The sequence below is a fragment of the Podarcis pityusensis genome (genome assembly GCF_964106645.2).
Source record: "Podarcis pityusensis genome assembly, chromosome: 2".
Classification (NCBI taxonomy): domain Eukaryota; kingdom Metazoa; phylum Chordata; class Lepidosauria; order Squamata; family Lacertidae; genus Podarcis; species Podarcis pityusensis.
The window spans coordinates 107,326,070-107,341,891 of NC_138029.1; the positions used below are offsets into that span (position 1 = coordinate 107,326,070).

A 15,822-nucleotide genomic window follows, 5' to 3' on the forward strand; every position below is an offset into this window, starting at 1 on the left:
TCTTTGATTCTTACTTTCCTTAACAAACTATAATGAATAAACCATAGTTGAGATGCTGGCCTGGATTCACATGTAAGACTCACTCACTAAGGTTGATTTAAACCAGGGTTTACTGTTATGTGCAAACCAGGTCGTAGTTGCTAAGAGGTGAGGCCCAGTCAACCTAGATTAGACAACAAGCCAACCGCCAGCCTATGTGTGTATAGCTGTGCACCCCTGTTTATTTACATACGCGAAGATTTAGGAGATATTGCCGATTATTTATTACAAATATACTAATAGTACAATCCTATGAAGGCCTACTCAGAAGTTAGTCCTATTTAGTTAAAGGTTTGCCAACAAAGGTCCGTATAGTTAAAGCCATGGTTTTCCCAGTAGTGATGTATGGAAGTGAGAGCTGACCATAAAGAAGACTGATCGCCGAAGAATTGATGCTTTTGAATTATGGTGCTGGAGGAGACTCTTGAGAGTCCCATGGACTGCAAGAAGATCAAACGCATCCATTCTGAAGAAAATCAGCCCTGAGTGCTCACTGGAAGGACAGATCCAGAAGCTGAGGCTCCAATACTTTGGCCACCTCATGAGAAGAGAAGACTCCCTGGAAAAGACCCTGATGTTGGGAAAGATGGAGGGCACAAGGAGAAGGGGACGGCAGAGGACGAGATGGTTGGACAGTGTTCTCGAAGCTACCAGCATGAGTTTGACCAAACTGCAGGAGGCAGTGGAAGACAGGAGTGCCTGGCGTGCTCTGGTCCATGGGGTCATGAAGAGTCGGACACGACTAAACGACTAAACAACAACAAGTTAAAGACTACTTGCTCCAAGGTGAATGTGTAGGATTGCAGCCTAAAGGCTGTCCTGAATTTCCACCATGGCTAGAGTCAAAAAAGAGCAGAGAAACAAACTTATTTTGTTGGGAAATCCAGAAATCTAGACGAACTCAGGACTGACCTGGGAGAAATCTATGAACACTCTTTCTCCTTGGGTATCTCTTTAAGGAACACTTTTCTAGGCTGCTGTAGCTGGGCAGCTCTAGAAATTCCTTGTTAGTTCCTAAAAGCAGCCTTGCTGACCATTCTTAACATTTGTGTTTGAGCGTTTGGCCACTTCCTATATTCGCCCAGAGGTCTTCGTTTTCTGCTTACACCAGTTGCCATGGAACCAAGGTACCCACGTCACAATGACGCTAAGGCGGAATGTCCTGTTTCTAACTGAAAGTGGCCATTTTGGTGGTGGTGACTAATGCCAGGCAAGTGTAGGAGCAGACTGTCTTTCTCTATGTGAATCATCCGCCTTCCCCACAAATTGAGGTTTTTCTAGAACAAGAAGAGGCAGCTGTTTGTCACTCTAGCCTGATCTTAGCTCCTATTTATAGTAATTAGAACATAAGATGCTGCCTTTTACAGTCAGGCCATTGGGTCAACCTAGGGTAGGACCCCCCAAGCCCATGGGCCAAATTTGGCCCATGGGCTTGGGGGGGTTTGGCCATTTACTCCAAACCACGCCCACCAGGCTGGCTTTCAGGTGTTTGGGATGCACAGCACAAAGGAAGCTGTCCTCTGTGCATGCACAAGGGCCGTCTCAAATAAACATTCACATTGTGAGGAAGCCCAAAGTGAGCGGGGCTTAAATTTTCCAGCTGGATTGAAGCTGGTCTGAGGGGAAAACACACACATCCGACAACAGTATTTGTCAAGAAAGTACAGGACCGATGTGGACTGTGGCAAACACCGTGTGAATGTGGCTTGAAAAACTAGCCGTGGCAGCACACTGGGTGTGAGGTCTGTTATGTACTGAAGTCCTCACCTTGGGCCAGCAGGGGGATACTGTAGATAGTTTTCACTCAGGTCCACATATGCAAATAAGGGATTGAAAGTGACGTTCAGTGATTGGATAGTTACAGAAAGTGGTTACTGTTGTGTTGTAGTGGAGCTCTGTATAAGCAGGCTGGCTCAACCCTTCAGTTCAGTTCTGTTCTGGCCTGTGAATGAACAAGAGCTGTTTGAAGAATCGCTGTGTTGTCTGATATGTTCACCCACAACCTAATAGGGTCAGTGGTAGTGTGAACACACCCTTGGTTGGCAGTGCCTGTCATTGGCTCTGCAGTGCCCCCTGCTGTTGGCCTCCTTGCTTTCCGCCCTATCAGGTCACCTGCCACCACTGCTTCCTACGCAGTTAAGGGTTTGCACACCGCCAAGGCCGTTTGCTAAGCATACTGCCTGCCTGCCATGAGCAACTGCCCAGGAACTGAGGCCCTCCCCGAATTACCTGCACCTTCTTGGCCAAAGACAAAAGGTGGACCCCCAGCCAGGGATGTGGGAGGAGTGGGGGGTGATGGCGATGATGGGAAGCCTTTGAAAGGTGGCCCTCCCGCTGGATCAGATGAGCGGAGGCATCCTGCCAGCTTCTGCTGTTCCATGTTTTATTCAGGCAGGCTCAGCCCTGGGCTGCGCTTTCGCTTCCTGAGAGCAGAGATAAAGTAGGCCAAACGCCCTGCCGCGGGAATACTCCCTTCCCATCTGCTTGCTGGCTTCAAACAATTGAACCTCACCAGTCAGGGCCGCTGCCGCTGCTGTGCACTGAAATATCCCTCCTGGATAGTCTGCAGAGGGAGTCTTAGGGGGCTGGAGAATTGCTGCATCGGTGGAAAGAAGCTCCTAGCTTATAGGCTTACAATATCAGGGTTTCCCCATCTGTCAGGGAAATGAAAGATTTGTCCTAAAACTTAGGTCAGAGCCACACCAAACATTTCAAGCACATGGGATCCCCCCACCCCTGCAAGGAATCCTAGGAACTGAGGTTTGTTAAGGGTGCTGGAAATTGTAGCACTGCTGAGGGGCAAACTATAGTTCCCAATGTTGTTTGTGTGTGAAAGCCATATGCGTTTCATGTGCTTTCATGGTATGGTGTGTATATCCTTAGTCTGCAAAAGGAGAACCCAGCAGTATTCAGTTGCTGTTCTCAAGGTGTCATTGGGCAAATGGGATATTTGGCCTGGGCTCTGGCCATGGAAGAAGCTTCTGTTTCAAAGGGCTTGGAAAAGCAGGTGCCTGTATGGCTAGAAAACTGTATGCCTTTTAAAATGTTACCATGGCCTGGTATATGTTTCTACCCTAAGCTCTGATCTTTTCTGAATTAAGCTATAATATGAAGAAAATAAGTTTCGCCTTCCTTGTCTCTGTTGCCAGTGCTGTAGTTTCTTGTCCAAAATCCCCACATCCCGGTGGCTTCATCAGATTAACAATTCATTTTGTACTCAGGGCTGAGGTGGAGTTGCTATCAGTAAACTGAATCTTTAAAAAGCCCTGCAACTTTACTAGTTCCCAAAGTGGGATAAGCAAGAGGCCTACCTCTTGAGCTGGTCTTTAACTGGGAAGCATAGCCTGAGATGGCAGAAAGCCACAACCCCACAGCTGTTTCACCCCTCTGGGACAACTACTCTGTAACATCATAGAATTATAGAACTGTGTAAAGTTGGAAGGGATCCTGAGGGTCATCTAGTCCAACCCCCAGCAGTGCAGGAATCACAGCTAACGAATCCCTGACAGATGGCCACCCAACGTCTGTTTTAAAACCCTCCAACGAAGGAGAGTCCGCCACCTTCCAAGGTACCGTATTTTTCGCTCTATAGGACGCACTTTTTCCTCTCCAAAAATTAAGGGGAAATGTGTGTGTGTCCTATGGAGTGAATGCAAGCTCCTTGGCTTCAGCGATAGCAACGCGAAGCTTCCGAAGCGCAGAGGGAGCGCTCCCTCCGTGCTCCGGAGGCTTCGCGTTGCTTTCGCTGAAGCCTGGAGAGCGAGAGGGGTCAGTGCGCACCGACCCCTCTCGCTCTCCAGGCTTCAGGGATAGCCACCTGAAGCCTTTGGAGCGCAGCGGGAACTCACACTGCGCTCTGAAGGCTTCGGGTTCCTTTTGCTGAAGCCGGGAGAGCAAGACTCTCCCGGCTTCAGCAGAGAGGGAGAGCTGCGCAGCGCCCCTTCAGCGAAGCGGGAGAAGAAATGGAAGGGGCTCTGTTTCTCCTGCCGCTTCGCAAAAGGGGTGCTGAGCAGAGAGGGGGAGAATTTTTTTCCCCTGTTCTCCCCCTCCTATGGTCTGGTGCGTCCTATAGAGTGAAAAATACGGTAGTCCGTTCCACTTTCAAACAGCTCTTGCCGCCAGAAAGTTCTTCCTGATATTTAGTCGGAATCTCCTTCCTTGTCATTTGAACCCATCGGTTCGGGTCCTACCTTCCAGAGCAGCAGAAAACAAGCGAGCTTGATCTCTCATTTGACAGCCCTTCAGATATTTGAAGATGGCTATCCTATCATCTCTCGGTCGTCTCTTATCCAGGCTAATCATACCCAACTGCCTCAGCCGTTCCTCACAAGGCATGGTTTCCACAATCCCTCATCGACACAGCAACAACAACACCACACGCACGCAAGAGAACCTGGGACCAAGGATGGTTTATTGTTGATAACCAGGCAGAAACAGAACTCAGTGGCGCCTTACTTAGAGAACCTGAAGAAAAACATCGTCCCTGGCTGCCCTCAGCAAAATGCAGGCTTCCTTCCAAACTCCTTCCTGGTCCGTCGTGCCCCTTGCCAAGGGCTGGTTTGTGAACTCTGGTGCCATCCCTTGTGAGATTCTGGGTGGGTTCATGCTTTTGTGCTGGCATCTCCGAGGGCACCTGTGTGAGGCAGGAAGGTCATGCCCCGGCCCACCTCCCACAGAGAGAGCTGTCCCAGCCACCCAGCCCATTGGGGACAGCCAACGTTGCCCAATTGGTAGGAGTCGTCTCAGTCCCAGCCGGAGCGGAACGCCCTCATTGGCTCAGGCTACGGCAGAGGGCGGAGCTACTGCGGACTAGCAGAAAGGGGCTTGATGTCGCGGGTCTTCATGTAGGAGAGGAGCTGCTCAGGGATTTCTGCCAGGACGTCCTTTGCCAGGCGTGCCATGCTCAACACGTGGTTCCCAGAATGGTCCACGTAATCCCGGAATGGCACAAACTGGGTGGAAAGAGAGAGAACATAGCTGTCAACTTACAGATTTGAAAATAAGGGACCAGCAGCCTCAAAAATAAGGGATCAGCAGCCAAAATAAGGGATTTTCAGAATGCAGGTATGTTCAACTTCTGAGCCCCTCCAAGCCAAAGGCAGAAAGCCCAGCCAGCAGCCAAACGAAGCCTCAAGTGTTCCCACAGCGCAGCAACCCGGCAGAGGGGATGCAGCAAGGAAAACCACCGTCACCTCTCCGCTGGGAAGCGCTGAGCAAAGGCGAGTCCCCAGGCAATGCAGCCGATTTGATTGGCACAAGGCATGCAAGCTCCAGCCCCCAGTCGTACTGAGACTCCTTATTGAGTGAGCAACGCAACCAAGCAACACAGTTGGAGCCTCCCTCCTCTCTGGCCGGCAGGGAGGGAGGGAGAGGAGCTGCTTCCTTTGAAACCCGGGGAATTTAAGGGACATCCTCAATAATAATGACAGCAGCTGGACACAGCACTGGGATAAGAGACTTTCCCACCAAATAAGGGACAGTTGACAGCTATGAGAGAGAAAGGGTAGGTGCTTGGCCAGATCCTGCCCCACCCTCCAAAAAGCCCCCCCACCCTTTGGCATCGCTGATCCATCCATGCTCTCTGGAAAAGAGTTACCTGCACAATGTCTCTCTCAGCATAGCGCCCCCTGGAGGAGACTCGCACTTCATCTCCGTCCAGCTCTTCCATAGCTGAGGATCACACAAGAATGAATTACTGCTAAGGTTCATTGCCATCCTCCTTGGGTTGCTGCCCAAGTACAGGGCACCTACGAAAGCACATCTTCCCTGCGTGCAACCCAGCTCCACGAGGCCTAGTCATCGGCCTCGCAGCGTGGCCTTCGGTGGTGGCCCTCTCGCCGCTTTGTGCGAAGTGCTGAAGCATAGCAAGCCACCGACTGTCACCCTGTTGGACCGGGTTGGTACAGGTCCACCCAACCCAATTCTCATCGTTGGCCCATCACACATCTTGGATCAGGGCAACACTTACCCAGAAAATCAGCCGGCCCTACTCCCACGATGATGATAGACATTGGCAAAGACGAGGCCTGTGGGGAGAACTGCATTGTCTGAGATGCATCCCACATGCATAGCTGTCAACTTTCCCCTTTTTTAAAGGGAAATCCTATTCGGAATAAGGGAATTTCCCTTTAAAAAGGGAAACGTTGACAGCTATGCCCACATGGTGTTTAGCCTTGCAGATCCAGATCAAGGTCACAAGGAGCCCTGGGCTAATCTAAATCCACACATTTGCAGCTGTGTATGCAAACGCAGGTGGCGCTGTGGGTTAAACCACAGAGCCTAGGACTTGCCGATCAGAAGGTCGGCGGTTCGAATCCCCGCAACGGGGTGAGCTCCCGTTGTTCGGTCCCTGCTCCTGCCAACCTAGCAGCTCGAAAGCACATCAAAGTGCAAGTAGATAAATAGATACCTCTCCGGCGGGAAGGTAAAGGGCGTTTCCGTGCGCTGCTCTGGTTTGCCAGAAGCGGCTTAGTCATGCTGGCCACATGACCCGGAAACTGTACGCCGGCTCCCTTGGCCAATAAAGCGCTGCAACCCCAGAGTCGGTCACGATTGGACCTAATGGTCAGGGGTTCCTTTACCTTTACCTTTATGCACACATACATAAAAACAGTGGACATTGCTACGTATCTTGGCTGCAAAGCTGTTTACCCCTCAGCACAGCAGGGCCGTGCTGGGACCTCTCAGCCTCACTCTGCCGGTGGTTAATGCCCGCACCATCGTTTATGTAAAGAAGGCCTTTTTATGGGGTTTGGGGGGTGGGCAATGAGGAAGCCTGTGTTGACCACTTTATTGCAAATTCAACCGAGAAGGCGGTGAGGGCAGGTGGAGACCACCGGTTTCTTCAAGAAGGCACTTAAGGTGACATTGGGAGCTGCTGGTGACCAGCTTTCATGCCTCCCCTTAAGTCTTGATTGTGTTCCCTTTCTTCCCCACCCCTCTCCCAGCATGGAAAGGGAGAGTTTGGACTCACGCTGACAATGGCTTCCTTGGTTTGCAGCATGTCAGAGATGACTCCGTCCGTGATGATGAGCAGGACGTAATATTGGGACCCGTCGGTCTCCTGGGCCGCCAACCTGAGGAAGAGGGAGAGTTGAGAGGACCAAGACATGCCTTGCTTCTTCACCGCTTCCCACTACACTATGGAGCTATGCCCACCAAGCAAACAGAGTTCTCAGCCGGAGAGTTGAAATAGAGGGCATCATTATGACAGTGGTACTTTGGGTTACAGACGCTTCCGGTTACAGACGCTTCAGGTTACGGACTCTGCTAACCCAGACCTCGGGTTAAGAACTTTGCTTCAGGATGAGAACAGAAATCGTGCTCCAGTGGCAGCGGGAGGCCTCATTAGCTAAAGTGGTAGCTCAGATTAAGAACAGTTTCAGGTTAAGAATGGACCTCCAGAACGAATTAAGTTCTATTACTATTATTATTATTATTATTATTATTATTATTATTATTATTATACCCCACCCATCTGGCTGGGTTTCCCAAGCCACTCTGGTCGGCTTGCAGCATATCTAAAAACATAATTAAAAACATCAAACGTTATAAACCTCCCGATACAGGGCTGCCTTCAGATGTCTTCTAAGAGTTGCGTAATTCCTTATCTCCTTGACATCTGAAGCGAGGGTGTTCCACAGGGAGGGCGCCACTACCGAGAAGGTTCGGGTTGGCGGTTCCTGCACCTTTCTCTACCGCTGGTCCTCGCTGGTTCAAATCGCGCTGCTTGGATCGGCCGGGGAAAGGGGGATGTTCCCTAAGGTGCCACTGAAAACATGCAAGCCCTGGAGCCAGACTGGGCTCCTTTGAAGGCAGAGGTGACTTGGGTCTGGGTGTTGCAACAACTGCATCTTGGAAAGACCAACTCAGAGATGTTCTGCCCCCAGCCCAACGCAAGACTCCCGAGAGGAAGGGGGGCAGGACCTTGTTCGGCATGCGATGCTTTTTCAGTGCCCACTTACCGTGCCACCTGGTTGATGACTGGCGCAAAGTTGGTGGGTCCGTATAGCTGCACTGTGCGTAAGCTGTGGAAATAAGATTCCAGCACTCCCTCAATGCCCTCGCAGCTGGGGTTGTCCGGGTTGTGATTCTAAGGAAAGAACAGTGCCGTTCTTAATGGACTACACAGATCTTATAGGAAGGGAGGTACATGGATATTTTTTGCCAAGACAACCCCAACAACAGCAACAACAGCCAGTAACAGGTGAACCCAAAGCCGAGATCTGCAAGATAGGATCTGGTGGATCTCTGGCTCAGCCACCCAGTTCCTACCACCGCCGGGCTATACCAGTGTAGCTCCCTAATCCTGGCTTAGCTAGAGCTAAGACCAGTGGACCTTAAGTGAGGATATTAATAGACAAGTTGTTAAATTGTTTTTATATGCAACAACAGCGGTAAGAGTATTCTTGGCCCAGAAATGGAAGCAAGAAGAAATACCGACGAAAGAAGAATGGCGGACAAAATTAATGGACTACGCAGAATTGGATAAAATGACAAGAAGGATTCGAAACCTGCGGGACCAGAGATTTGCAGAAGATTGGAGGAAATATACGAATTATCTGAAGAGCAACTGTAATCAACAAATTACCGTATTTTTCGCCCTATAGGACGCATTTTCCCCCTCCAAAAATGAAGGGGAAATGTGTGTGCATCCTATGGGGCGAATGCAGGCTTTCGCTGAAGCCTGGAGAGCGAGAGGGGTCAGTGAGCACCGACCCCTCTCACTCTCCAGGCTTCAGGAAGTTATCCGCAGGCCCTGGGAGCCCGGCGGGAGGTCCCGCGGGCTCCCCAGGCTTGCGGATAGCAGCCTGCAACCCAAAGCCTGGGGCAGGGGTCGGGGGAAGCTTGGGCTTCCCCCGCCCCAGCCCCTTGCCTGGGGGGAAAATAATTTTTCTTCTTTAGTTCCCCCCCCCAAAAAAAACTTGGTGCGCCTTATGGGCTGGTGTGCCCTATAGGGTGAAAAATACGGTATGCTAGTAGAACTACAAGAAGTTTTGTAAGGAGAAATATATGAAACATTGCAAAGAAGAGTGACGTTAGTTATGATATTTAAATGTAATAGTGAAAGTAAGAAATGTAAATTAAGAGATTGAAAAATTTTCATATGTGATTAATGGAAGTAAAAAAAAATTGTACAAGATATAAAAGTATGTTTAATAATTGTTGAAAATGATATGCTAATATATATATAGAGAGAGAGAGAGACCAGTGGACCTTATGCCAGCATAAGCCCTGAAAGTGGCAAGGATTGGATCAGGCAGGTGGAACTTATGCTGGACCCTAACTCTGAGCTTTTCCACACTTCTGCTGGTTCCATGCCTAGAAAGTGCCTTCTGGGCATGAGTCTGAGTGGATTTGCATTTGCCCTGCAGCTCCCCCCCCCCCCCGGAGAACACTCTATTTACCGCTGAATCAGAACAAATGGCAAACCGCTGGTTTTCCCAAGGAGAGAGCGTCAGGGCAAAGGGAGGTGTGGATGAGCCCCTTTTCAGCTTCGAACTAATCAAAAGGATGGCATTCAAAACTCTTATTTCAAAGGCTTGCTTTCCCTCTATCGGGCTTAGGACAGCTCAGCCGGCAGCAATCCCAGCTCCAGAGTTTGGATGGGGTGTGCTTTATTGAAGGCAGTGCAAATTGGGCTCACTTCCCTATTTAGGATGTGTGAGTCCCCCCACCCTCCACCCTTAGCAGATAATCCTTGCCAGGTGTGAAACTAGGCTTTCTTTCACCCGGGTTAAAGACCCAGTTTGGCGCCCCTGCCACACACAGGCTGGGAGACTCAATGGTGCCCCTCTGGAGGCTTCACCCAGGGCAAAATACCCGGCTAGCTCGCCTGTAGCTACGGCTGTCCTTGCGCATTTAAGACGTATTAAGAGGCATGAGGAATGGAGACTTTGTGTGCATGTAAAAAAGTTAAGCTTCCTTCCCTCCCTCCCCACAATCTGGTTTTTGTGGTGTGCTAAAGAAGCTCGGTCACACGCATTTGTTGATACCTGTGGCATGTTTCATACTGTAAGCACTAAAAGCCATAGAAAACAGGCGGTGAGCAAAACAATATTAAGGATCCTTCCACCACTACTAAACTTTTAGAAAGGGGGATTGAGGGACCTCTGTTGGAAGACAAACCCTGAGCTGGAAGACCTGCCCCACTAACCACAGAACAGTGAGCAAGGGGCTTCATTTATTTGGTGGAGAGGGACATGTGGAATTTGCTGCCAAGGAGTGTGGTGGAGTCTCCTTCTTTGGAGGTCTTTAAGCAGAGGCTTGACAACCATATGTCAGGAGTGCTCTGATGGTGTTTCCTGCTTGGCAGGGGGTTGGACTCTATGGCCCTTGTGGTCTCTTCCAACTCTATGATTCTATGATTCTATGACACGCGTCTATTCTGCACAATCCAGAGATAAAACTTGGCGTTGGAAACAGGTTAGAGGCCTGAGCCCTGGAGTTCTGCCACAAACTCATCGCTGCATCCCATCATCTGTGCTAGTCTTGAAAAGGAATGCCGCACTGACCAGTAACTGGAGCGAAGGAGAAGAAAAACGAAGCCAAGAGTTGGATGTGAACAGTTGGGTAACTATGGGATGCAGGTTAGGCAATTCACATCATAATACAAAGGGAGATACAGAGTGCGTTTCTTAAAAAGCTGGTTTGATGGATATCAACGTCCCTCAAAAGGCTGCCTGCCGGTTTGTTGTTGAGTTGTAACATGTCTGTTACTTACAGCAGGGCAAAGGCTTCTGCAGTGGCTCAGAAACGGAGTGTGTTGTGTGTTGCAGCGAACGTAGTTATTGGCAACAGCCTTGAATCTTCTTACTCTTGCAGATCCACCAGGTGTCAATACAGAGAGCAAGCAGAAAGTCTTGACTACACGCTCTGAATTTCTTTTTGGGGTCTATGTAATGGTAGTTCTCTAACTCTCCCTGCCCCACTCCGGAGGACCACTGCAAAGTTCCTAGGTCTCGGCAAATCATGTACTTAACCATGGTGCCGCCATCACTGATTTATGAAATTATTTGACAACATTTATATACTGTTTGAATGTTTGGACAAGATACAAGGATTTATTGGAAAATAAAACTCCAAGGTGGTTGTCACCAATGGAAGCGAAAGCTCTGAAAAGGCTCAATATGGAGGCCAAATGGCTGAAATATTGGGAAATTTTGGAACAAGAAGGAGACAAATTGAAATTGCAGAGTTTCGAGAAATTAAAAAATAAAGTGAGAGATTGGCTTCATTATTACCAGATAATGGAGGCATATAATCTGGATAAGAAAATTGGCTTCCAGGTGGAAAAATCAAAATTAGAAACAGAACTGTTAGAACCCAAAACTAAAAATTTGTCAAGAATGTATAACTTGCTGTTGAAATGGAATACTCAGGATGAAACGGTGAAATCTGCTATGATTAAATGGGCACAAGATGTTGGACACAATATTATGTTTGCTGACTGGGAACAGTTATGGACCACAGGTATGAAGTTTACGGCATGTAATGCCTTAAGAGAGAATATTATGAAAATGATATACAGGTGGTACATGACCCCAGTCAAGCTCGCAAAAATCTATCATTTGCCCGATAATAAATGTTGGAAATGTAAAGAAACTGAAGGTACATTCTTTCACCTTTGGTGGACGTGCCCAAGGATTAAGGCTTTCTGGGAGATGATTTATAATGAAATAAAAAAGGTATTTAAATATACCTTTCTGAAGAAACCAGAGGCCTTTCTTCTGAGCATTGTCGGCCAATTGGTGCCAAAGAAGGATAGAACTTTTTTTATGTATGCCACAACAGCATCAAGAATACTCATTGCAAAGTATTGGAAGACACAAGATCTACCCACTCTGGAAGAATGGCAGATGAAGGTGATTGACTACATGGAATTGGCGGAAATGACTGGCAGAATCCGAGACCAGGGAGAAGAGTCAGTGAAAGAAGGCTGGAAGAAATTTAAAGATTATTTACAGAAATATTGTAAAATTAAGGAATTTTAGAAGGATGTTGGATAGAAATTAAGTAGTTTCCAGCTGTAATGCTTTAAGAGATACGAAAAAAGGCTTATAAATGGGTAAAGGTTTAATGGTAAGGATTTGCTGAACTAACAAATTGAACTGGAATACAAAAGAGGGAGGTACGAGGAGGTCCGGGGAAATAAGTGCAAGGAAGATAGGTTATGGAAAATTAACGCGTTTTTAACTGTTTTATTTTGTATGTTTCTTTTTATTTTTTACTTTTTTGTTATATCTTAAAAACTTTATACTTTTTTTCTGTATTCTGTATTTTCCTGTATTTTTTGAAACTTTAATAAATATCATTTTAAAAAAAACAAAAAACATTTATATACTGTTTGAATGTACAAAAAAAAAAGCAAGGAGGAAAAAAACCAGCACCAAAACCCAAACACTTCTAAGTGGTTTTCAACAATATAAAATAAAACATCAAAATGATCCATACAAAATTGTTGTTGCTGTTGTTGATGGCATCCATCTTGGGAGATAATGGAGGTTCATTCTCAAAACCAGTACCGTATTAGGAAAGTCAGGGGCCAAGCTGTGCTGAGAACGGCCTCTTTGACTAGCATATTTTAAAGGGAAAACTATATATTATGAAAATCCAGAGTCCCAGGCTGGTAAATCTGGCTCTGGTTAAGACAGTCTTGATCTCCGTTGTCAGGGGGAAAAGGAAAGCACAAAACTAGGTACAAATGACTTGACTGTTCCAAAGTCTTTCCACAAACCACCTCAACAGAGCTCACTGACCATTAATGGTCCATGGAGCTCAGCTTGTGAACCTCTGGGGTATACAATGATCCAGGTAAGGTAAAGGTAAAGGGACCCCTGATCATTAAGTCCAGTCGTGGCCAACTCTGGGGTTGCGGTGCTCATCTCGCTTTATTGGCTGAGGGAGCTGGCGTACAGCTTCCGGGTCATGTGGCCAGCATGACTAAGCCACTTCTGGAGAACCAGAGCAGCATACAGAAACGCCATTTACCTTCTTGCCGGAGCCGTACCTATTTATCTGCTTGCACTTGGACGTGTTTTCGAACTGCTTTGTTGGCAGGAGCTGAGGCCAAACAAAGGGAGCTCACCCCGTCGCAGGGATTCGAGCCGCCGACCTTCTGATCAGCAAGTCCTAGGCTCTGTGGTTTGACCCACAGAGATTTCCCTAAAACCCGACTCCACAGGTATGCAAAAAACTGCCTCATAAGTCAGGACAATGATCCCTCTAGCTCAGTTTTGCCCTTCCTGACTTGGCAGTATGTTTGCTACTCCCGATGCATGCAAATGGAGACACCAGGGATTGAATCTGGGGCCATACGTGCAGCAAGCCCCTCCCATCATTGCAACTGGGGGGGTTTCCCACCTACCAAAGGGAACTGGTGGGACACCTTGCCGTCCGGCGGGACTTTGGCTCCGAAGCCGTAGGCCGGGAAAAGCTTGTCGCTGTCATAGTCTTGGATGATTTCTCCAACGGCCTTCAGAGCCATGGCGTAGGAGCTGAGCTGGTAGGGGCTCATGTAATGGAGGGAGGTGGGCTGGGAGGGAATCCCTGTGAAAAGGCATTTGGTCAGCCTCCAGAATCCCACAACCCCATTCCCCCAGAAATTCAGCCCCACGGCTTCCCACAGGCCGTACACACAGCATTCGTAAACCCATATCAAAAAGCCAGCAACCCTCCGCCATCTTGGCTTGGCTTGGCTCCCTCCCTCCTCTGGGAATTCACAGAACCTTGGGTAGTTCTTCATACTTTCCTTCTTCTCCTCAACGGCACCTTGATTGGCCTAATAAAGTAAAGGGGCCCCTGACCATTAGGTCCAGTCACGGACGACTCTGGGGTTGCGGTGCTCATCTTGCTTTATTGGCCGAGGGAGACGGCGTACAGTTTCCGGGTCATGTGGCCAGCATGACTAAGCCGCTCCTAGCGAACCAGAGCAGCGCACGGAAATGCCATTTACCTTCCTGCTGGAGCGGTACCTATTTATCTACTTGCACTTTGACGTGCTTTTGAACTGCTAGGTTGGCAGGAGCAGGGACCGAGCAACGGGAGCTCACCCCGTCACGGGGATTCGAACCACTGACCTTTTGATCGGCAAGCCCTAGGCTCTGTGGTTTAACACACAGCGCCACCCGCGTCCCAATACTTGGCCTAATACTTCCACTTCATTCTCCCACAGGTGAATTCCCCTCTTCCTTGACTCCTCACACACTGGGACAATGGCATTTCTCTCCCCTTCCCCTGTCCTGAGACCAATTCTGGTGTGGAAGTTCTTTGCGGGAGGATTCCCACAGCCCCACATTTGAGAGCGGGGGCAGGCAACCCCACAGAGGTGGAAGGTTAAAGATCTGCCTTTAGCCCAAGGGTCCTCGGCTGTGCTGCACTCACCGTTGGAGGCGGTGAAATCAATGGCGACGGTGAAATTCAGCTGTGTCCTAAGGGGTGGGATGGAGGAGAGAGAGAAATGGATGCTGCCATTCTTGTGAGCCCCCCAAAACACCCTTAGCTGTGTTCTTCCTCATAGGTTAATCCCACCAGAACCCTTCGGTCTCTTGCCAGACCTCAGGCATGTCATCCTCTCAATGCTTCATGCGCTTGTCTTGTTCTGCCTTCCTGCCTAGGCCACCCTCCTCTAGTCTCCTCCTGGGTAATACCCGAGAAGCTGTGAAGGCTGGCGTTGGTGCTTCAAGCTCTAAACAACTCAGAGACCAAATATCTGAAGCACAGCCTCCTTCCCTACAGATCCTCTCAGGTGCTGAGCGGTAGTTGCTCTAGCTGGTAGTTCCCCTACCATCAGAGGCTTGGGCGTGGGAGTGGTGACCTGCGAGAGGGCCTTCTCCATAGTGGCCCCTAAGCTGTGGAACTCCCCGCAGAAGCGTGTCTGCACCTTCTTTGTACAGCTTTCGGAGAATGCTGAAGACGAACCTCTTTACCCTGGCTTTTGACGCTTGAGGTGTATAATTTTGGAAGATATTTTTGGATATATTTTTAGGATATATATTTCTGCAATGGTAAGTTGTTTTAAATGACGAATAATAATAATAATAATAATAATAATAATAATAATTATTTCATTATTTATACCCTGCCCATCTGCCTGGGTTTCCCCAGCCACTCTGGGTGGCTCCCAACAGAATAATAATAATAATAATAAATAATAAGTGATAAAACATCAAACATTAAAAACTTCCCTAAACAGGGCTGCCTTCATATGTCTTCTAAAAATCAGATAGTTATTTATTTCCTTGACATCAGATGGGAGGGTGTTCCACAGGGTGGGCGCCACTACCGAGAAGGCCCTCTGCCTGGTTCCTTGTAACCTCACTTCTTGCAGTGAGGGAACCACCAGAAGGCCCTCAGAGCTGGACCTCAGTGTCCGGGCCGAATGATAGGGGTGGAGATGCTCCTTCAGGTATACTGGGCTGAGGCTCTTTAGGGCTTTAAAGGTCAGCACCAACACTTTGAATTGTGCTTGGAAACGTATTGGGAGCCAATGTAGGTCTTTCAGGACTTAATATCGTATTGCAAAGTGGCACTTCAGTGTTGTAACCCACCCTGGGACCTTAGGGTGAAAGATGGGCATTCCATCCATCAATAACAGGGCAGCCAGCCCCTGGCCCTCCAGATTCAGGCCCCTAGGGAGGCACCCCAGCTTTTCAACCAACGCACCCGCCTCGAATGTAGTCGACAAAGGTGTATTCCGACTGCACTGCGAAGGACAGCAGCGTTACCTACCGGAAACAGAGAGACAGACAGAAAAACAACAACATGTGAAACGCATGTAGTCAG

At 48.5% G+C, this 15,822-nt stretch overlaps 1 protein-coding gene across 5 annotated transcripts in view; it reads right to left on the minus strand.

Annotated features, from left to right (window-relative positions):
* Window positions 1-4,432: 4,432 nt before the first annotated feature.
* CPNE9 (copine family member 9) overlaps window positions 4,433-15,822 on the minus strand; it is a 29,473-nt gene continuing 18,083 nt past the window's right edge. For all 5 annotated transcript variants that reach the window (XM_080992906.1, XM_080992904.1, XM_080992905.1 and 2 more), the window contains 8 exons: window positions 15,703-15,764; window positions 14,422-14,468; window positions 13,406-13,587; window positions 8,004-8,131; window positions 7,013-7,115; window positions 6,008-6,065; window positions 5,636-5,709; window positions 4,433-4,991 (listed from right to left, as the gene is read on the minus strand). In XM_080992906.1, the coding sequence (XP_080849032.1) occupies window positions 4,839-4,991; window positions 5,636-5,709; window positions 6,008-6,065; window positions 7,013-7,115; window positions 8,004-8,131; window positions 13,406-13,587; window positions 14,422-14,468; window positions 15,703-15,764 (807 nt within the window). In that variant the 3' untranslated portion in view covers window positions 4,433-4,838. The remainder of the gene's footprint in view (window positions 4,992-5,635; window positions 5,710-6,007; window positions 6,066-7,012; window positions 7,116-8,003; window positions 8,132-13,405; window positions 13,588-14,421; window positions 14,469-15,702; window positions 15,765-15,822) is intronic.